Source organism: Cervus elaphus, chromosome 8, assembly GCF_910594005.1.
Source record: "Cervus elaphus chromosome 8, mCerEla1.1, whole genome shotgun sequence".
NCBI lineage: Eukaryota > Metazoa > Chordata > Mammalia > Artiodactyla > Cervidae > Cervus > Cervus elaphus.
Window position 1 is genome coordinate 32187085 of NC_057822.1, and position 24363 is coordinate 32211447.

The 24363-nt window shown below is 35.1% G+C and overlaps 2 protein-coding genes across 2 annotated transcripts in view; both read right to left on the minus strand.

The window, feature by feature from the left end:
- Positions 1-22135, minus strand: part of VWC2L (von Willebrand factor C domain containing 2 like) — a 181046-nt gene extending 158911 nt beyond the window's left edge. The window contains exons 1-2 of the mRNA XM_043910612.1: positions 22085-22135; positions 19078-19544 (exon numbers count right to left, since the gene is read on the minus strand). Coding sequence (XP_043766547.1) covers positions 19078-19467 — 390 coding nt within the window. The 5' untranslated portion in view covers positions 19468-19544; positions 22085-22135. The remainder of the gene's footprint in view (positions 1-19077; positions 19545-22084) is intronic.
- Positions 22136-23558: 1423 nt separating this feature from the next.
- Positions 23559-24363, minus strand: part of SPAG16 (sperm associated antigen 16) — a 965654-nt gene continuing 964849 nt past the window's right edge. Inside the window, exon 16 of the mRNA XM_043910138.1 lies at positions 23559-23734. Within this exon, the coding sequence (XP_043766073.1) occupies positions 23559-23734 (176 nt within the window). The remainder of the gene's footprint in view (positions 23735-24363) is intronic.

A 24363-nucleotide genomic window follows, 5' to 3' on the forward strand; every position in this document is an offset into this window, starting at 1 on the left:
GAATGAAAAGGGACTCTTTCTTAACTCTTGGTTTAGGTGACTGGAGCTCAAAGCTTCCTCCTTGGTTTTAGAATGGAAACCTGGCAATAAAGCAATATGCACCCTTTAAACTATGGTTTATCACTGAAGACCTTGAAGCTGAGATCCTAATGCAGATTAGGAAGCTGAGATTCCTAACTCCAGAATCCTGCAAACAGTAGAATGCTTTGTGATTTTAAAAATGCAAAAAGTAGGTTGAGAATTGGTAACTTAGGTTAGTGGAGGGACTGAGTAACTCCAGAAAAACAGTCACATATGTTCTTTGTGAGAATCTGAAGCTACTGTGATTATCACTTAGCATCACTATAAGATTATTGGAACATGTTATTGGAGACTTGCCAAGACGTCTCCGGATATTTAGAGAAGATCGTTGCTGTCGCTGTTTTGTCACTTAGCCATCAACTCTTTTGTGACTCCATGGACTGTAGCCCACGAGGCTCCTCCGTCCATGGTATTTCCCAGGTGAGAATACTGGAGTGGGTCACCATTTCCTTCTTCAGGCCATCTTCCCGACCCAGGGATTGAACCAAGTCTTATGCATTGGCAGTTGGATTCTTTATCACTGAGCTATTAGGAAAGCCTTTCTTCTAGAATATACACCCTTATTTTGCAATCTGAATACAATGAGACTTACTTATCCTTTCTGGAGGAAAGGCTGGATATTTGGTCCAGGCACCGATACCTTACAGCATTATTCTTTCTGTGGTGACTGTTACTGGCATTGTATGTAGACTACCTGGGAGGAAATGGTCCCAGTCTGTAAAGTTTGTTATACAAATTCAAAGTGACAAGGCAACCGGCAGGATTCTGCTTACTATTTTAACTTGGTAAGACTGAAGATAACATTCTTACAAATCGAGGAACTCTAAATTAGGAAAAATTGAAAAAAAAAAAGTTTCATTTTGTTGATTTTATTTGCGGTTAAAAGTGAATTCTCCATAGCCTTAGTATTTGAGCTCCATTTCTAAAATGCTTTACTTACTAGTTTTGAATCTTGGGCAAATTATACAGCCTTTCTGTGCTTTAGTTTTTTAATAAACAAAAGAATAACAATATTACCAACTTCACAGAGTTACTGGGAAGCACATATGTAAGAAATATTTAACATTATTTACTTGCATACTTAGCTAGTGATGGCTTTCTGAAAAATAAGCTAAAAAGCGTAAAATTGGAAGCACATGACTATATTAAAAGAATATTTAGGTTATTTCTCTTATTCAAAGTAGGATATGGTTGCAATAAAGTTTTATAGGACTTGGTTTGGTGGTTTGTGAACTAATAGAATTAATCATGTCAGAAACACATTGAAGAAAAGTTCTGATTAGAAGCCTTGAGATAAAGAGTAATTGTGAATGGTTAAAATGACCATTATAAATCACTCAAAAAAAAGGCAACAAATCTATTTTCTTTTCTTGAAGTCTCATCATTTATATGTCATTTCAAAGGCCCTCTCTCAGAGGAGTTCTTACCTGACTCTCTCTCCAACATCTTTTTCCAACACATGGCCCATTCAGTGCTCTCATCAGATTATGAAATTATTTTATTGATTTGTTTACAATTATTTATTCTTATCTGTCTTCCCCATAGTTTACAAGCTTCTTATAGTATATTGTTCATTGCTATATTCTTGGCACCAAGAAGACGTCTTAGTACATAACAGATACTGAGGAAATCTCTGTTAACGTATACACAATTATTTATGTATATTCTATGCTTCCTTGTTTGTTAAACCGTACACCTGGGCAGTTTCATCTATTTATCATGCATGGATAGGATTCTGATTCAATAATGTTTGTATTTTATTTAAATATTATATGAGAACTTTGAGGGAAGAAGTTTTCTGATTATGATTCATGAAGTAAATATTTGGGCTTCAGCATTATGGCAATGAACATAAACTTACCCTCTAAAGGTAATTTGAAATTCATCATATCCATCATGTGGCTCACCAGTTCAGTCAATCTCCAAGCACTCCACTGACTAGACTATCTAGAAGTTGACAATTACAGACTTTAATTGCACTAGAAAATACCATGATAACTAAGATGAGAATACATGTAGGGGAATTGTTAAAGGCCCTAAGAAAAAGTTAGCCTCATTTTATAATGTGTCAAGTTTAATGGTTACTTATTAAACAAAATGGTTTTAGTATATTACAAAATATTTTTCAGAAAAGGCCCTCATTTTAAACATGTATTTTTTCTTTTTTAAAAATAATTTTATTTATATTTTTATTTTTGGCCATGCTAGGTCTTTATTGTTGTGCGGGTTTTTCTCTAGTTGTGGAGAGTGGGGGCTACTCTCTAGTTGCAGTGCAAGGGCTTCTCATGGAAGTGACTTCTCTTGTTACAGAACATGGCTCTACTAAGCATGGGCTTAGTAGTTTCAGCTCCTGGGCTCTAGAGCCCAAGCTTACTAATTGTGGCACATGGGCTTAGTTGGTCTGCAGCATGTGGGATCTTCCCAAGTCGGATCCAACCTACATCTCTCACATTGGCCGGTGGATTCTTTACCACTGAGCCACCAAGGAAGCCCGTGTTCTTTTTCTTAAAGGATGACTTAGGGTACAAACTCCAACAAAACACTTGCTGAATACTCTGAGAAAGAAGATTTGATTCCTGGAAAGTCGTCAGTGAATATTGTTGAAGAGTAAAGGGATATATACTTAAAGAAGGGATGGAGTCTAAGCTCCAAGTTTTAGCACACTAACTACGTCAGTGGCTTTCCTTCTAAGAATAGCAGCCTTCAGATACCATGTGGTACTCCATTTCCTTGATAATGGGCAAAAATTATCTGAGAGAACATAGTTCAGACTGCTTTCCCCCAAATTTCTTATTAAACAACTATTTAAAATCTGATCTCTACCAAGGAAATGATTCTGCTTTAAGAAGCACTCTTCTCTTAGAGATAATTTATGGCATAAATTTCATCACTTTATGGAACAAATCTCATTACTTTCAGACTGTACGAGAAATTTGGAAGACTCTATTTCAAAGTTGCTGATGCCTGTCAGAAGTCTGACTGTTCACTTCATTAAAATATGCATTAAATTACAGAGTACAAGAGTATTTAACATCCACAGGCACTCCCTTAGTCAGGAATTTGCATTAGGCCGATGTCACCTAAAAAATCAATGGATCCAATGGATTGTAACCAAAATTCACAATCATCTGAGATAAGACCAATGTGTCACTGATTAAAAATGCTCCTCACTGTTCTAATGGGATTGTAGTGGTCTCTTCAGTGATCTGTCCCATTGATTGGAGCATATTTGAAACACTGAGGTTGTAAGTCTTATCGATTTATGAACATAGAGCTGGAACTTCTTAATGAATTTTAATACTTTTGGAGTAAATAAACCAATGCATAGATTTTTTTTTAATAACTGCTTTGGTCAGAAAATGTATATGACTATATCATTTGAGTAATGACTGAAATAGCTATTCTTTCTGAGGTGTTGGTATTTTGATAATATATCATGGAATATTATTTCTATGGTGTCTGTCAAAAACTACTTCATGCTTGTTGAAAACACAAACAATTTTTGCCAAACAATTGTAATGAGTGCACATAGCTTTGCTTTGCCCATGTAGCTATGGTAAATTAGGTAGGTAATAAACTAAAATTCAGAAATGATATAAAATTTTGAGATTATTCCTTCAGCATATTCATTAAATGTGTATTATACATAAGATAATGTATGTAAGGTATACTAAGATGAACTCCATAGCTAGCCTTTGCTCAATAAATGGCAAAATTGACCATCTAGGTATCTATAAAAATAAGTTTTTGAGTTTTTAAATCAATTGATTATAAGAATAACTGATGGTACTATTATAATGGAATACAGAATTATTAATCTTTCTACAGAGTAAATTTGCATTTACTCTGAGATAATGTAAAACACAAGAATACTGCAAAAACAGTTAATGAAGTATACCCCATCTAAAATTATTGTCAAGTACAAAAATGTTTACTCATTCTTGAAAACTGATCATTATAGTTGCTACACAACAATGAATCATATTAATGATTTTTTTCCTCTAAAATATTTTGTTCTAAAACAATTCTAAAAAATGTAAATATATTTTGGCATTTGTATCAAAGACAGGCAATTCTATAATTATATACTGCCCATACTGATAAACTGTTGGTGTATAGAGCCATTTGTAAAATATGGATATTTTCAAGGAGTCTTATGACAATAAAATATAGCCCTTTTGAAAACATAAGGGATAGCATAGAGAAAAATAAAATATAGATAAGGAGAATGTAAGCAAAAATCTCTCTTTAGTTGCAATAACAGATGTATTTTTTTAAGTAGGCAAATGTACACTTAACAAGGAAATATCAGTGTGTATTTAAGCAGGAAAAGGATGCTTTAGTTGCCTCTAAGATCTTTGAAGAACTCAAAGGTATAGACAAAGGCTAGTAGGTTGAAGATAAAGATTTTGGTAAAGTATTATACTTGTAAAATAGCCTAGAAAAGCAGCAGCTTCTAGTCCTTCACTGATAAGCTGGATTGAGAGTGATTTTAGTACAAGGCAGGTCCCTATCAAGGAACTGAATATTCTGAGTAGTACCTGTATGTCTCCACGCTAAGGCTGTTCCATTTATTACCCATTTATGCAACAAGGGAAAAGTGAACAACTGCACAACTTCAAAACTTTCCTATTGATATTGAAAACGACAGACTGTTTATCAGTTAAAAGCCCATAATCTATAATAGCATTAAAACAAGGTCATGTGCAGGTGGGGGCGAATACATCACTGTTAGAATTGTACAGTATGAAAGAATCATGTAAGAGACAAATACAATCAGTTTTACTCTACAGGAAACACTGAGTGGAGATGATAAGAGAAAGGAGAGAGGGTGATAACTCGAGCTTTCTTGCTTTGTGTGGATGATACTGAATTCAGGGCTTTTCAGGGTCAATAGGATGGGAGTATAGACACAAAAGTCCATTTGTATTGGGAATATCAGTCAGATGACTGAGAAATCTAAAAGTTGAAATCTTTTCATTTTCCATTTGCTAGTAACATGCATTTTACTTGTTTGAAAGAGACAGAAATTTAGAATTAGTAAAATAAATTGCTTTATGATTGCCAATATTATAATAAAACATTCATTTCCAATTTTAAGTACAAACAGTAATTTCCTACTCAACTTTATGCTGTGGTTTTTGGTGCTTAATTCCTATCTTTAACGTATTCCACAAAAATATATCGGGATAGCTTATGGGCAATAATATGAGAGGTTATTGTAATTGAAAAAATATTGACTGATTAATTTATTGATAAAAGTTCTGACTTTAGTGTGTATCTTTTGTGCAAGTATAGCAGAAGCAGTCTCAGCTGTGTAGTCACGTGTGAACACTGTTGGTATCCCAGTGGGATTCAGCTATAGGATAGCAGAGTAGGCACATTTGGAGCTTAAGTCCTGTCATCTAACAATGTTGTATTAGCTTGGATAGGTTACTTAAACCACTTGAAACTAGGTTTTCTTATTTGTAGGATGAAATCAATAATATAATATTAAGAGACCTCTAGTTTTCCTCACTGTATTTTTATGAGACAAAATGGAAATAACATTTGAAGAAGCTTGTAAATCATGCATTTTGTAAATGACTTTCATTGTTATTCTAGCTTTCTAGTTGACCAGTGGTTTATTTGTTTACTCTCCTTTCATCTATTTTCAGTGACTGTGTATTTCTCAAATTATATTGATCATAAATTATTTTTTATTAAATTATGGCATAATCTGGAGGAGGTGGTAACCCACTCCAGGATTCTTGCCTGGAGAATTCCATGGACAGAGGAATCTGGCAGACTACAGTCCATGGGGTCGCAAAGAGTCAGACACAACTGAGAAACTAACACACACATGACATAATCATTTCTACTATAATGATTTATAAATATTTATATATGATAAACAAATATAAATTTATTTATAATGATATATAAATATATATTTATTTGAAATATTAAATTTGTAAAGAATATCTATTTTAGTTTTGAGAGCAATCTGTTGCATCTCTAAAATGCAGCACTGTTTGCACTCATTATCATTAGACAGAATGATATTGAAAAACTTTTTTTCGATAATTAAGATACTCATTTACAGAGATGAAACTTCACTCTTTAATCTGCTGCTGCTGCTAAGTTGCTTCAGTCATGTCGAACTCTGTGCGACCCCATAGACAGCAGCCCACCAGGCTCCCCCGTCCCTGGGATTCTCCAGGCAAGAACACTGGAGTGGGTTGCCATTTCCTTCTCCAGTGCGTGAAAGTGAAAAGTGAAAGTGAAGTCTCTCTTTCGTGTCCGACTCTTTGCTACCCAATGGACTGTAGCCTACTAGGCTACTCCATCCATGGGATTTTCCAGGCAAGAGTACTGGAGTGGGTTGCCAATCCGAGTCTTGCCAAAAACAGATTTGCAGTGGGGTAACTTGAGCTCACTTTTTTTTTTTTTTTTTGGAGTCCTGACTTAAGTATCTTGAGTATTTTCAATCTGAAAGTCCTAGAGACTCATTATAAAAAGGAAAACTCTCTATGATTGTCCCTCTTCTCCTTAATGAAGTTTTCTAAATCTCAGCTGTCAAAGGTTTGCTATTTTAGCGGGATTTTATTTTTAACGTTTGGGGAGTATTAAAGTTAGACTGAACAATTTTAATTTTTTTCCCTGTCCTATTTAGGACTGTAAAATCAAATTAGCATACAGTGAAAATAGGTGGAGTTTCAGGGAGTTGAGCTGTGTTCTCCCCATATAGAAATAGGACTTAATTTGTAACCACTGGGAGTTTCTACAATGACTGTGGTATTTCTAAAGCTGCAAAAAGCCCTTTCAGGGTCCACATTATCTTTGTTGTTGATTCTAATTTTCATTTTCCTGATGTGGAAACTTAAAATGAAAACAACAAAATTTGAAAAAATATTCCTGGTCAATACTTTGGCCACCTGATGAGAGGAGCCAACTCATTGGAAATGACGCTGATGCTGGGAAAGATTGAGGGCAGGAGGAGAAGAGGATGAGATGATTGGATGGCATTACCAACTCAGTGGACATGAGTTTGGGCAAACTGGGAGATAGTGAAGGTCAGGGAAGCCTGGGGAGCTACAGTCCATGGGGTCACAAAGAGTTGGACACGACTGAATGACTAAACAACAATAACAACATTCCTGGTCAATCCTCACTACTTTCCGAATGTAGGTGTTTTTTGTTGTTGTTGTCGTTTAATGAACAGGAATGTGCCTTAGATTCACCCTTCTTTATGGGCATTGGAGTTTTTTAAGTGAAACAAATTGAGTGATGTAAAACATGGAGTAGGAAAAGAATTTCCCTTATGTTGGCAGTGTACAAGATTTCCATCAGGAAGAAATAAGATAACGTGAAATAATTCAGTTATAATTGAACAGGTATTCCAAAATGCAGGATGTGTACACATTTAAATAAGCCATTTCTATCACATTTCTTGCATAATGTCCATAGTATACTCTTGGAATCTGGGCAGGCTTAATGGCCAGAGCACTGCAGTTAGTCAGAAGCCTCCCTTATCAATTATAACATGAGAATAAAAATCATCTAAGAACTAAATCATTCCATGAAGGAACAAAGATGAAAAAAAAACCTCATAAAATTGTCAACAAGTATTTATATTTCCCTCAGGCACAAATCTGGTAATGTCACTAACTCCAGCCCTTTGGTGATTTTACACAGGTTCCAGGCTTTGGTTCAAGTTCCCAAGCCTGGTCTTCACAGGCTGGTTCCATGTCCCCTATCTCTCTCATCTCTCACTTTTTGTCTCCTCTGTTCCCTCTGATCTGGCCACTTGGGTTAACTCAATTTTCTATGAATGTTCTTTCCAGTGATTTTTGCCAATTTTCCAATTTTGTCTAAAATATTTTCAGTGCACTGAAATCCTCGCTCTTAGGCTCTTCCTAAGCTCTTTTGACTAAGTTGTTCCTTTCCTGATGTGAGTTCCTGAGCAAATTCCCAGATCATCTGCTATCTGTGGTTATCTGCAGCATTCATTTTGATACACTAGGAGCACCTTGAGGGTCAGATTCATGTCTTATACAATTTGGTACACGCCTCACACCTATCACCTCTCTACATATCAGAGACATTAAGAGCATTTAATGGAATCAAACCATGTATTATGCAAACTGACCTGAAAACATGTTAGTGAACTTAACATCTAATTGAGCAGATAAGATACATATTTTCATTTATTAATATAATAGGAAATATATCTATTATATTATATTAAATGAAAAATACCTACCTGATTTATCACACTCTCAAAGGAGAGCACATGGGATCTCAAAATAAAGCACCTTTTTATCCTCTTTGCTTATCTATTTCATCTGAGAATTCTCAGTAAGTAGGAAGTTATTAAATTATTATACATCAATGCAAAGAGCAAAGCCATACTCCTTGGAGACAAATGTGCAAAGAGCGATGACTTAACATGTCTGTTGTTAAGTATGTATAATACATTTAAAATAGGCAAATTTAAATGCCTTTGAAGATTTACACATGTGGAAAGACATCCCCAAGACCACCTACAAGTGAAGTAAAACCTATACCTAACAGTACCCAAAGAATCTGTAACTTTGAAGAATGCGAGTCAAAAGGATCTGCTGACAGTATGATTTGAGGGAAGCAGAAAGAGAAGAAGGGCTTCCCAGGCAGCTCAGTGGGTAAAGAACCTGCCGGCAACGCCGGAGATGCCAGATATATGGGTTCAATTCCTGGGTCGGGAAGATCCCCCCGAGGAGGGCACAGTAACCCACTCCAGTATTCGTGCTGGAGAGTCCAGTGGACAGAGGAGCCTGGCAGGCTAGGGTCGCAAAGAGTCGGACATGACTGACGTGACTGTTCACACAGCACAGAAAGGGGAGAAGAATTTGATCCTAGATAAGAAGTTAGCGAACTTTTTCTACAGAGAACCATACGATAAATATTTTTGACCCATGTGGGTCATGTAATCTCTGGAGCAACTACTCAGCTCTGGATTGCAGCCTGAAGGCCATCATGCACAATACATAATGAATAAGCATTGCTATTTTTCAATAAAACTCTACTTACAAAAATGGGTGGTGAGCTAGAATAGGTTAATAGATTGTCGTGTGCTGATCCCTGTGTAACTGGCATCATTGCCATTATATTGAATAAGTCATTGTCCATTTACATTGGTTTTCTGGAACAAAAATTAATTAACACAAATAACAACATTAACTGCAATTTTGGAAACTTTAAAAAGGACCAGACAATAAAAGATAAGCTGAGATATATAGATTTTTATCATTAATTGCCCATCAGAGTCAGATAAAGGAATAAAGGATGATCTTGGTCATTAACAAAATACTTCTTAAATGGTTTCATTGAATGCTTATGAACTTTAAGATGTTAATAGATGTTCAGAGGAAAGAAAAGTGTTCTGCTGTCACATAAATTTGTGAAATACTGGACTAAATACGGGTTAGGAGCAATAGTAGTAAAAATGTCAGATAGCTTTTATGAATCCCTTATTGTGTGCCAAGTAGTTTTTACTAATATCTCTATTTTAGAGATGCGTGCACTAAGACATCGGAGAAGGCAATGGCACCCCACTCCAGTACTCTTGCCTGGAAAGTCCCATGGATGGAGGACCCTAGTAGGTTGCGGTCCATGGGGTCGCTAAGAGTCGGACACCACTGAGCGACTTCACTTTCACACATTGGAGAAGGAAATGGCAACCCACTCCAGTGTTCTTGCCTGGAGAATCCCAGGGACGCGGGAGCCTGGTGGGCTGCCGTAGAACCTACTCAACCTACTCTAAAATATAGTCTTCACCATACAGTTGAGCTCTCAGCTGTTGAACTGTGTTCATACTGACTCTCAAACAAACCTTTAAAAATTTTTCAAGTGCTGTCAGTATACTAATATATATGATCAGACACTGCATATTTCTAAGAGGTGTTAAAAGATGCATCATTTCTCAGAATAACTTGACCACAAAAAAGAAAAGCAAAAATCCTACTAAAAATCTAGCTAGCTGATCATTAGAACTATCTGGGAAACTTTAAAATAGAAATTTAAACCATTTTTGGTTGGCACTGAAGAGGGAGAGGTCAAGGAATGTGAATTTTTGCAACATTCCTGCCTTAGATGATACTGATCATTTGCCAGGTTAAGGACAGCCCTTTGTTCTAATGTCACACAGCTAGATAATTTTTGTACACTTCATCCATTTTTTCACACTCCATTCCTGTCATGTAGTGAGTGGTGACAGTTTGCAGAGTGAAAAAAAAAAAAAATCAAGAACACAGATCCTCAGTTCCTAAAATCACCAAATATGTGGCAAGGGCAGCTAATTTAGTTCCTTTGCTTCTTCCTAGGATAAAGTGGTCTCTGTGAAAACAGATAGTGTTTAATATAATTTTATTATGGCCTATACTATTTGGTTTAATTATAGAATTTTTCATTTTCAGACAAAGGATTCTCTTTTTATTAGAGCCTTTGCAAACTTAGGCTTCCTTTGCAAGTTGACCTCTATCTGTGTCAAAGACTGATTTTAGATATGCCAATATTTTATTGTTCTGGTCTGTTTGTAACTCTGGGTTGTCATGGAGATAGGTCCCGATATCACATTTCTATAGACAATTGGATGAAATAAATTTCTGCATCTAGTATATTTATTGGAAAGAAAGATGCAAATAAGCATTAAGTCTGAAGGTCTAAAATGTAGATAAAAGACCACAGGAAAAATATCTTTATATTGCCTTTGCAAATAGTAAGTTCTGTCAGCCATTGTGGTGTTTCCACTAAGTTTCTGTTGGTCTTTGTTTTATCATCTGTAAAAAAGTTGAAAGTTCTTGTCCAGATCTAAAATTCTGTTGTCAGTTCTTAAAAGTAGGGAAGACTTAGATTATGAATTAAAAAAAAAAAAAAAAGCAAAGACCACAACGCTTGCCTTTTTTAGATAGAAGAATTTATATAAATTCAGATACTAGAAATCCAATCCCTTGCTAAGAAATAACAATGATAATCAAAGATCAATATTAAGACAAAGTTAGTTCAAAATCTCATCCAAGTAATGTTTAGTTAAAAAAACACACAAACTTTTGAGCAATCAGAATTGTTAATTAAACTTCATATGTAATACTTTAATTTTCAAATTCCCAATACTATTTATTCCTCATTAGATATATGACATTATTGTATCCATCTTATATATAGAAATATTAAATTTATTTGAATTTTGTTTATGGTCTCATGACATAATAGGGAAAAAATTAAGAGTTGTGTTCAGTAGATTTGTATCCACTTTAATCAACTTTATATAGTCATAAAATAATACCAGATAAAAACTTTTCAGGAGATAAATGAATTTTCTTGTTACTTTGGTACTTCATTCACCCTTTTCATGGTGTCATTAAATTCTTGCAAAAATGACATTATTGTGATGTGCTAGATGGCAGGCTGGAGGCAAAGAAATCAACAATGGTGGTGTGTGAGATTGAAATTACTGATGATAATCAGTGGTGATTAAAGGTCCAAACCTAAAATAAGCAGACTCTAAAATAAGCCAGTCCCTATTAATAATGACTAAGCTTGAGAAAGATCACTTGGGTAAGCAAACCCCCTGAGCACTTGAAATCACCTTGAAGTATTTGTTTCAAGCTCTTCCTTGAAAGTTTGGTTAAATATAACTAAAACATAAACCAGTATTTTTTTTCTTGTGCTATACTTTGTAAAACACACTGTCTGATACATAAATCAAGTTAAAGGAAAACAAAACAAAACAAAAAATATGATCAGGGTGATAAGAAGGGTTAGAAATAATTGTAAAGATTTTCTTAAAGTAAGAACATTTCCAAGCTCCCTCAAATTTCACACACATACACACACAGTGCATGTATGAAACAATTTCAGTTTAGACTATATAATCTACAAAATTTGCATAAAATATGTAGATTATGTCATAAGGTATAGGACATAGTCACGCCATTGACTATGTATTTTGGTGAGTAAAAACACAATGATAGATTAGGAAATTTCTAACATATCCAAAATCTTGTACAATTAGAGTTAAAATTTGGAGGGGAAACTACCAGATCACTCTCTTTTCAGGTTCATCTCCTCATAGTATTGGTGAGTCAGCAGGAATGGACAGTGAAGTTTATAAACAGCTGATGACTGACCTCAAGTCTGCTGTAGTCACTAGCAGTAACAAGCTCCACAAATCTCAGATGTGGCTGCAAATCAAACACCAATCTCCCCATGTGCACAGGGGATAGAAGCCTAGACACAAATCTCTCTAGTCATGTTTATCACACAGTTATCACCATTAATGGCAGCATCTTACCACATGAAGGACAGCAATAAAAATCAGTGTGTGCATCTATATTTAACTAATTAAAGGGCCAGGTGACCATCAAGTCTCTTAAAATTTAAAGTAAGAGACTATTTCATCCCTTCAGGGGTTAACTTGGAAGCTATTTATAACTATAATTTCTACTACCATAATTTGAAAATTGTTGAGGGCCATTTTCAGTTCTCACTGAGGTTTTTGAAAAAAACAAATTATTTCAAAACTCTGATCTATTTCTAGATTTAATGTAGTTCTGTAGAATTAAAACACACCAAATGAATACAATGTAAAAAGAATGAGAAAGGGTTTGAGGAACTTTATAAATTTAAGTTCTAACAAAATTGACTTCTAATCTTTGAAACTGGTCAGACATTATACAAATTAAGCAGATGCTCCCTAGTTATTTACAAAGATGGGCGTTCCCTCTAGGGAGAATGATCATTGAGAATGATCCACTTTGAGGCTGCTGTGGTACATGCTGGGGGCTGAGCTTCAGATGAGCAACAGTCATTATTGATTAAGATTACTTAATCTCTGATATTTTGCAGCTACTTGAAAGGAAAAAAAGCTATGCTTGAATTCACTCAGAGGCAGTTTTAATACTAAAAACAACATGTTCTGCAAAACAAAAACTGCATATTGTAGAGTCAACAACTGTGGAATTAGTCTTCTCAATCTCCCAACAAAGACCTCAGTTATCTTTGTTGTATGAAATTATAATGTTTTCTAGGACTGACTCTCAATGGAATCTTACAAATGCCCCAACTACTTGTTAAGAACTTGTCCATCCCCTCTTGGGAAAAATATATTTAAAAACCCCACCCATAGTCTTAAAATTCACCCATTTTCCATTATTAAAATGAATACAGGTAGTCAAAGAAGCAGAAATAAAATAAATAAACAAAACCCTCCCAGTTGTTAGGATGAGAGGTCTTTCCTGCCTTGTCTCCCATATTTCAGCAGGATGTTCATAACAAATTTGATTCCATTTAGTGGCAATGAAATACATATAATGCATACTGCAATCTTCATACATCTGGAAAGATGCATTCTGTATCTCTTTGTCTAGTACAAACATCTTAGTTTCTGTGCCTCTCATATTAATAGAAACTGGTGCAATGGCAGATGAGTGGGTGGGGTACAATAAGTGGCATTTCTGCAAACAATTATCCCCTCATTGAGATTTCTTTACAGCTTTTTCCCCTGTTCTTTCATATATTTGGTAATCAGTTCCTAGAATATGCTGCTTTTCATCCTTTTTCTGTATTAAAACAGACGTAAAAAAAAGAAATCTCCTAATCCTAACTTGAAAAATCCTTTCTACTCACTTTTATAGATTTCTATAATGTTACAATACTGGACATTAATGATGGGACATAGATTAATGATAAAGTTGGGAAATCTGTCTTCCTGTGAATGTACCCATTGATGAGCGAGTCAGTTCTCAATCTTAGTTGGCATCGACATTTTTTATGGGTATGATGATTTGGCAGAATACTCTGAGTGATTAATTCTCTGTCCTCTTTGCTGCTTTCCTCAAGATTTAAATGTTAAGTCCAAAATTCAGGGCAAAAACTAAACAGCTTACCACAGCATGAAAACTTTTTTTTTTTTTTTAAAGCTGTAACATATTTACAAAATGTGCAAAACGAGAAAATAATCACACTGAACCTATTAAAAATAAAAACCAGAAACTTGATCAACTGTCTTTGGCCCATAATGGGAAAAGTACAAAGGTCAGTGCCTGCAGAGAAAGGCAGATTTTGGGTAAATCCAAATCCTCAAGTAAGGGTACTGGGTGTTGACTGCAGAAAATCACTTTAAGACAGGCTATGCAAAGCTGAAATAAAAAAAAAAAAATCTCTTTCAGTTGCAAGTAGTATAATCTTCAGTGTCTGACCTAAAACTAAATCAGTACAAGTTACGAAGTCTAAAAAATTCCAAAAAGGCTAATTCTAGCTGAGTGAGAGTTATAAAAATATTGAGCAAAATAAGAAATTATTTCTCCCTTTAAGAAACTCAGCATGAGATGGTTAAGCACAGAAGCACACCTGATACAACCTGCATTTCCAATCAAGATTTTCTGTAGGAAATGCTACTGTAGATTATTATTTATACTTATTTCTTAAAAAGTAGGTTCCAGTGTCATTTCGCCTGTGCACACATGAAAGAAGAGAAACCCACTACACGATGACCTTTATCTCAGTACAATATTAACAGAACACTGGAGAATTCGGTTTTCAAAAAGGAGAGTGTGAAAGCCATTTTCAAACCTTAGATCAGTAAGTGTTGGAAAAAATCCAAATGTGTATAAATGACATTATTTTTTCTATCAGGTGACACATGTATATCAGTTTACATTTAAACTGAGTGATCAGAGGACACTGATGTAGTGACATATGTTTTTGTAACTGTATAGCGTCAGACCGCACAACTAAAACACTGAGTGGTCATTACAACACTTGGGATGGAAAGGCAATCCAAGATGAGCGTCGGTTAGGAAGAGGTGGGGAGACGGAGTAGAAAGTAGAAGCAGGATGGAAATGAACAATGTATGTCATCTACAGGGGCCCAGAGAGCACTCTACCTGAAGCTTGAATGCTTCTCTAATTAAAACGGAGAGATGGACACATAGACAGAAGCAAAGGCATTTTAAGGGAACTTTAAATTTTTATATTCTGTCTGTTCAATTATAACCTGACTCATTTTGTTCACCAAAATACATTAAATGCCTGTTACGTGGTTTACCTGGTGCTGGGGTTGGGACCAAGGAGCAAAAAGAAAACATTGTCCCCAGCCTTAAATGTTTCACTGTCCAGTGGGGGAGAGAGCAGTCCTTTCAGTTTATATTATTGCGATGTGATAGAGATGGTGGTAATGAGTTCATATGCTGAAGCCAGGAAGCCTGGATTTGAATCTTAGTTCTTCTATATTATGTATGGTGTTGGGTGAACTATTTACACTTGGGTGCTTCAGTTTTCATACTGTAAAACAGTGCTAATGAAAGTGTAACTTCATAGTGTTAGCATGAAATTGTGCTATAATACACACAAAGCTCTTAACGGTGTCTGGCTCTGATTACTGTCCTTGTTATGAAGGTATGAGATGCAGCCCAGAACACAGCAGTAGGCCAGTCAGAGGAGGCTTTGCAGTTGAGATGAGATTTAAATGGAGCTCGGAAGCAGTTTAGTTGGACTTACACACGGGTGCAGAAATGGTAAAAAGGTGTGGGCCAGCATGTGCAAGCACCCAGGCAAGAGAAGTCACTGAGAGTTTAATAAACTTGAAGGAATTGATGAGTAGAATCTAGACTGTACTAGGGAATTTTTGTTTTTATCCTCAAGACTGTCCCTGAATGTTTTTGTCTTTTTACAAGCTGGTCTTCTCATTCTTTGTTTTCTGCAACAGTCCTGCTTTCCCAGCCATTAATCTCTCTTCACTTCCATTCAATTAAATACCTGACTATAAAGTAATCTTGTTTAAAAAAACACATTTAACTAGGTTAACTCTATGTACAACAACCTGCATTTTGTCCCTTGTTACTCTTTAGACTGAATCTATTCTGGCCCAATACTCGAGTTCCTCTTTCCACGTTCCAAAAACACTATTCAAGTTTACCTCTGTCTTCTGATAATAGCATTTTAGTAAGATCCAGTTCCCTGTCATTCTCATCTTTCTCCTCTTCTTGCTGATTTTATTTATCCAAATATCTGACTTTGCTTAAGCAGTTTCCTCTTTGGAATTTTAATCTTCCTAGATACATTTTAATTTTTTAAGAATAGGCTCATCTTTGACCTTCCTGAAGAAAAAGACAGTTTGTCTGACCAAACCTCATACCATGTTGATAAGCTTCTGGCACCAAAATCCCCTTGGTGTTGACCTTCACGATCACATGCTTTATATTGCCTTTTCCCCACTCCTCTCTCCAGCTTGGCTCATGCATTCCTTATGAGTGGAGATGTTCTCTTCTAGATCTTTGACTCTCTAATGCATGTACAGTACAACTACAGTATCTTATCTATTAAAAAGTCCAACAAATGCTTATCAGACAAATATATAATATACAAGAATATCACAATATAAGCTTCTTAATAACATGCCAAGATTATTATGTGAAAGTTGCATGTAGCTTCAAAGATCAGCTTACAAGAGACAAGAAACTAAATTAGAAGAGAAGATGGCTGATATTTACTTAGGCAAAATAGTTCATATAGATAAGTATGAAATTTAAAAAACTGTTGGAATTTTTTCAGTTGAGTGACTTTTATTATTATTATTTTTTTAGTTGAGTGACTTTTAAAGTCAAGCTTCCATCATGAGACATAGGTGAAGACATGGAAGAATGTAGAACTCAGAGGAAATTCCTGGACACTAGGATTTAGAAAGAGTGAAAGGACCCTTTTTTTTCAGTATCTATTGTGTACCAGTTGTTACAAGATCACTACTTCATATAAATTATTTCACTAATTCTTTCCAATATCTCCTCTCAACAGAAGTAATTATTATGATGGTCATTTTGTAGTGAATGCTACTGTGGCTCAAAAAGTTTAAGGACTCCTTCCAAAATCTTACATCTAAGTGATGAATTTGGATATAAATCCAGGTCTTTCTGACTCTAGAGCCAAAGTGCTTTGAGAAGTGAAATAGGCTTTATTGTTAGAATGGATGTATTTAGAAAAAGGTTAAATAACTTGACAATTTTGGACAAGTATCAAACTTGATTGGTCTCAGTTCTTTCAATCTTATTAATTTACTCTAGATAATCTCTAGAGCTCTTAAAACCAATCCTTGTGAAAAAGTGGTATCTGTTTTCTTTTTTAAAAATCACATTGATTTAAAATCAGTGATATTATAAGTCAGGGAGAATGTTGTGCATATCAACAGATTAAATATTAATTATGGCAGTGGCAGATAATTAGAATGAAGGAATTATTAACTTGATATATCTTTATTGTTTGATATGGCAAAATAATTTTTACCTTTGGAATAAGAATCTAACAAAAACAGGGAAAACTATAGCATTTTCAGTGATGAGCTAAGTTCAAAAAAATCAGTATCTTTTATTCTTTTATTTAATTTGGTAGTCAGTATTTAATAATCTCAAATTTTATCTGGAATACAATTTTGCTTGGGATAGGCTATCTTAAAATGTCTTTTTATTCTACTCCAAATAAATATGCATATTAGAGGAGAGTGACCTGATTCTAGAACTATGTCGACAATCAGTCATGTGTTGAGTATTTGCATTTACTTTTGTTACCCTATGTCAAAATGTGTCCAATATGTGAAAGACCAGAAGGGAATTGATAAATGTATGACACTCTTAACTATTATTTGATGTCAATAATGGTAATTTTACTAGATTCTCAGGCCCCTTCTCAATATTGTGCAGCAAAGTATCATAATACATGAAAAAGTCTAGAATAACACTTACATATAAGAAAGTTGAATGTGATAATTATCACTGAAATTTCTCTCATGTCCTGAGGAAACTAGTCAAAATTATTGGGTTTCTTGGGTAAATCAGATATGGTTTGAACCCACAACTTAGAATCGACTGAATGCAATGAATTGCCAGCATATAGGAAGTACTCCGATCATGATCTGTTAAAACCTTTTCCCATGTATTGACTTCTACCATTTGACTCTTGTAAAGAAGGAAATTGGGTCAATGCTAATAATTGAACATTCTTCTCTAAAACATAAATGCACTGAAAACTAGCTATATCTTCTTTTGCCTACACATTTCTCAGCACGTTGTCACAGAACTTGGTTAGGCAAAATGAAAATCTTTACATCAAGCCACCAATATGACAGAAACCTCAAGGCAAAACTGTCATTGCATTTGAGGACATGTTGATATATTAATTTATACCTTAAGCGTTCAGATCTGGCTTGTATGAAACCCTAATTAAAACTAGTCATTGGAAAAAAGAGGCTCAAAGAAGAGGTAAAAATGAAGTCCGCGTTACTTGACAACATGATGCAAGCATAAAAGAAAGACTAAAAATACCATTGAGGACAAAAGCCTGAAAAACTAGCCTTTTTTTTTTAAACTACATTTTACAAGGGACTATGATAAAAATTCAGTTCTCTCTGGGGTCTTATATGTCAAAAAAAAAAAAAAATCTAAAGATAAGAGAACAGAATGGGAACCATGTTCTACAACAAGTAAGTCCAATGCATATTCTTAATACAAAGACCACAGCTCAGAAGTGTGTCTCTGTAGTACTTGAATTTCCATACACTAAATAGATAATTCTAGACTACAATTAAATGGCTCCAAATACAGGCTAATAAGCCACACACACTCACACATGAAACTCACAAAATTTAAACATTAATAAACACATAGCTTTTAAACAAAATTGTTTCCATCAGAAAACATATTTTGTAATAACACAATGAAACATTTAAGGGCAAAAATAAAAGATGGTAAGCATGCTCCAAATACTTCTGAAGGAAAAAAAAAAATTATTGTGAAACCCTACAGATATTGGTCAACAAACCAATTGCCTATTGTACCACCACAGTGGTACTTAGGCTAACTGGAGTCACATTTTTGTAAATCAAAGAGAAATTTAAAAATGTGCTTTTTCAACTATAATTTTAATGTTGTGGTCTAAGTATGTGGTGTAAAAAGTTAGTATTCAATGAATACAGAGGGCAACTCATACCTTAAATTCCTCCAAGATCTTGTAATTTTTCCCATGATATTCACAAAAGTTTTTGACTTCTTTGCACTCAGGACAGCATCCATTGTGTTCCACTTTAGTACACTTTGGGTGAATTTTAGGGCATTCTGGCTGGTCACAAACAGGTCCATCCAGAGCACAGACACACGGACAGTTGGAATGCCCTGGGAAAAATCTTTCTCCCAACTTGTATACAAAGCCACTGTCATCCACACACCCCTTCCCTCGATAGTCATCAAAAATCAGGTTGTCATTACTGGAGGTCTGGTCACCTTCATCAGCAGGATAGTCTTCATGACTGATGGCAGCAGAGGTGACCAATCCAGGGATGACCAATAGCAGTATGCAAGCTTCATGAATATGAAGAGCCATCCCCTTCCTCAACGGCTTCTGGATGTTCTAATATTAGATATACTCAGCTCCTTCCATGAGAATACAAGAGGGGCAAGCTGAAAACAAATATTTAAAAAGAATGATTTGACATATATAAAGAGAATATAGGTTTATTTAAATCCATGCTCTTAAAATGTTTGAGATCTGTTTATTTGTGATCTATTTGGAAGTTTTGTTGCTGTTGTTGAGTTGCTAAGTCATGTCCAACTCTTTGCAGCCCCATGGACTGTAGCCTGTCAGTCTCCTCAGTCCATGGGATATCCCAGGCAAGAATACTGGAGCAGTTTGCCATTTCCTTCTCTAGGGGATCTTCCTGACCCAGGGATCGATCCTGAGTCTCCCACATTGCAGGCAGATTCTTTATACCACTGAGCCACCTGGGAAACCCAATTTGGAAGCTCCTAAGACCTCAAATAGACTAAGTTCATGCAACTATCTGCACTTTATTATGAAGTTTGGAGGGTTGATCCTTGGCAATATATGCATTAAAATTTGTCCTTTATGAACTTCTTTTACCTTGGATATTTCAGCTTTAATTTACCTTCTGAATTTCAAAGGTCTAGCTTTGTCTATCTTGTAAGAAGTGGTTTTACGGAGACTCAATTTTACTAGTATTAACAGTTACAGTTAACTCAAGAATATCCGAATGCACATTCTCTTTGAGTTCACTGACAAAACCAAACTAGTGAGAGACAGAATGTATATATGTTACAGTCATCTGTGTGAAAATGCCAGAGATTAGGGAGAAAACATGCTGCTTCTAAAAGAAAGACCAACAGTTGAATGTAAATTATCATTGGATGGAGCTGGTACAAAGGCCTTCCTACTACTTTATGTCCATAATTAGAGAACAACAGTGGTCTCAATATGGCTTACTTGTTTATGTGGATATGAATCTGGATTTTGAAACATAGTTAAGAAGGGAAATAGTACAAGTATTTCACAGTGAGTAACAGAATGAAAACTTTACATAATAAATAAGAAAACACCATGTATGGAAAAGGATTTGTTAAAAACAAATTTATTTGTATTATTGTCCACACCTTTATTTTATTCAGGAAGTAAGCTCCTAGTGGGCAGGAAAGATGTATCTGTAAATTATTTTTACAGTAACTTGAGTCTAATATTCATGTAAGAAATTATACTTGAATTACTTCAATGTAAAATAGCATTCACATATTCTCAAAAATATACCTCTCTTTTTGACATGCCAAAGATACTTGCATTTAGGCAATTTGCACAAAAATGCCAATGTACAACTGTTTGAAGTTTCCTAAAATAATAAGGTGTTATCAATTCATAGAAAATTTACCTTACATACTTTGGTGTTACTGACTCTTGTAAACTTCACTTAGTATTAGCACTTGATGGGGAGTGTTGGTAGTGGGCTGTTATTTAAATGGTTAGAATGACTAACTCATACAAAGCCTTGGAGAACTTGTGACTTTAGGGAGTAATGGATGAGAAAAATGTCAAATAATTCATTTGTCTATTTACATGTTGCTGGCTTTCTGCCAATATTGCTAAAATTGTATATAGGGCATTTTCAGATCATTTTACAAGGGTTATTCATTTGTTTTATTTTCAGATTATAATAGCAGTGATAAACTATCTATTTTAGTCTAACATATGTACATAATAATTTTAAGTAAGATAAAGATGGCACTAGAAAACTTCAAGAACTATTATATTTGCATTTTAAGTTAGATATGCAAATTCTGGTAATAGTAAAATGGAAGATAGTATATTCATGCCTTCCTTCAAGAGAAAAAACTGCTCTCTAATATTAGAATTCCTTCTGTGAAGGTGATGATAAAGGAGATGGATCTCTTTTAAAATATGTCAAAAATAATGAGTCACGACAAAACCAAAAAAAATGCAAACCTATAATTCTACTTGAGAAGCTGGAAGCTTCCTTTGACAAAGCATTTTTTCTCTTAAATTACTATAGAGGCTACAGACATAATACAAGCTTCTGAAAAATGATAATTTTCTAATTAAGTCATGCATTTACACATTTGCCACACACTTAGAAAGTTTATCTTGGAAGAAAAAGGAGCTACTGTGCTTTCTTACAGTTTTCTAGTAGTATCTTGTCAATACATGCAAGATAAGCCATATAAAATACCCAGATCATTCTGTTTCAAAAGGACACAGACAGAAAATGATCTCTTTGCAAGCTACAGGTAGGCATTAATGTGTCAGGCTAGGGTAAATGCAAACTCAAAGGTAATATAGGGATGTCATACTCACTTTATATGAACATTAAACATGCTTTTTAAATATGAAATATATTTAAAAATCTGCATGGAGAAAACAAGGTCTTCTCGTCAATATAAGAAACTTATTATTCTTTAAAAAGCATTCTTCCTAACTGGGCTACTCTCATGTAATTTAATAATTATTTAAGAGAAGAAATATTAGTGAAATCAAAATGTTTATCCAAAGATCTTTAATAAGTAAGCAAACACTGATAAACTGAGGATCACTTCCCAGCTAAACTTTCCCCCTCCCCATATTGCTACATATGATTTAAAGTGATTGCATCTATTTCTTTGAGAAAACAAACATAACTCATGTCATAAGATACACTTACCTAATCACTCTGGAGGTTAAATGGTGGTGGTGGGGGTCACAGGCCAATATGAACTAAAAGATCACGTTTGTGTTAGGAAAGCAGTTTTCTTTAATTATCCAAAGAATACATTTTCCAGGCTTGAATTAAAGGCAATCCATTCTACCTCCCATTTCAAAACACAGTCAAGAAGCAGTCTCCCGCCCTTCCAGAGAGAAACACAGCAGACACACATAAGAAATATGCTTTGGACCTGTCTTCAGAATTCAAAGCAAGAAGCAATGCTGGTCCTGTAGCAATCCAGACCCCAGGAGCAGAATCATGTTGAACTTATTTTTAGCCTTTTCCCAGATCCTTCTATGAAATTTCCCAGCTGATTATGCCTCCTCCACACATGAGTTCACTTACACAGTGTTTGATACAGCAGTAGAGGTGATTTGGTTAGGCTCTGAGGATCAAAATCAGCAACAGCATGCTGTAGCTTAAAGCCCACTCCGCCGGCAGGAACATCAACACCATCCACAGTATGTTGCTTGAATCCCCTCTTACACACCAGAAAATGCTAACTGTGGACGTGAAGGAAAGGAGCAACTTTAGCTGGGTTTCTGCATCACTGAGAGCAGTTTGCAGACTGCTGATTTGGAGCTCATTCTGCCGGCAGCCGGGAATTCCTCAGCACCACGGACAGCGCCAACAACTGGCTTCTGAACCCAGCTAGGTCGAAATCCCGAGCTGCTCCTTGAGACCAGGCTAGAGCCTTCTCTAAGCAGTCGTGTTTTATACAGTGGATGCGTGCGTTAGGAGGGGGAAAAGGCATTTTACGTGCGTGCGAGATACTTACTTGCATTGAAATTACAATAAAACACTAATTAAAAAAAAACACTGTAACTATACCTAATGCATTCTTGCATGGGCTGCAGAGATGAAAGTTCGGAAGAGCTTTGCATTTAGATTTAAGCCACCTGCAGTCTCTGATTATTATTAACAGATAAAGCACAATCATTGTTAAAGAATTTGTGAAAACGTATGCTCCCAATTTCCACTTGACCCTTTGTTTGCAGAAAGCCTTTCCCCGTGCTATACATAATTACACTTCAGGTCTTCTTTCAGTTTAGATTTGATTCTTTTTTTTAAAGTAGCCTGGTTCTCCTGCAGTTTGTTTTCTAACATTCAAAATCAATCTCTTGTAATTCATCTAGTCTGTCATTAGGCGTCATTGTAAAACTGTTTCTTCCAAACCACTAGCAAAGATGCTCTGTTTTGGAATTCTTATCAAAAGGAGAAAAAAAAAAAAAGACACAAATAAATGGTCAGAAAGTTATTATTTTTTATTGGTAACAGTATGAGCACTAGCATTTATGTCCAAAGCAAGTTTTAAAGCAAATTGTAAATGTTACCTGCTGACACATTTAACCAGCTGTTTACTGGTTTGGGACAATATGAGGCATTTTCAAGCCTTAAAGGGAATACCCTCTGCAGTGGGATGCACTGACCGTCAAGACCATGTTCGAACGGTGCCGTCAGAGCCTCCAGAAAACAGAGTCTCTCCGTCACGAGAAAATATGACTGTGTGAGCCTCGCTCTCATGGCCCATCAGTTTGTGAATCTGCCCAGATTTAAGATCCAGCAAATGGATAACCCCATTGCCACTTGCCTGAGCTAAAACTCGACCTGACAGAGAGGGGGAGAGAGGAAGGGAGAGAGAAAGAATGAAAATCAAAGTTTTATTTCAAGCAGTAACAGTTTACAAGCAACAAAATATACATTTTTGTTTCAACTATAATCCAGACTCATGTTAGATGTCAGTCAACAAATCTGAACTAACTCCTGGTTGTATAGGAAATAATCCCAGTCACAACTGAGATATGCCAACGAGTAGATTTTAAAATTTTTAAATGATCTCTATTTAATATGTAGAGGTCATAAAATGCCCTGCTAGTCTCCTTGTATTTGGGATTAATAAATAATTTTGAGAAGATGAGATTGAAAGCAAGTAAACAATAAACCTTTCTTTTCAAGTGAATTATCTCTGGAAAAGTTTTAAAAATAAGATTCAAAACTATCTATGGCAAAGATATAAATATACACACTAATACATACATAAATAAATATACATACACAGTGGATAATTTATACTTAATTTGTTATACTTAAATTTATTATATTAAAATTTGTTTACTATACTACATCATTGCTTAAAACTATAATAATATGAATCTATACTTTAAAAATTGTGATACTCATTGGTCCAGCAAACTTTTATTTGGAGTTGAAGTGAAAATAAATACCTCCATTTCAAA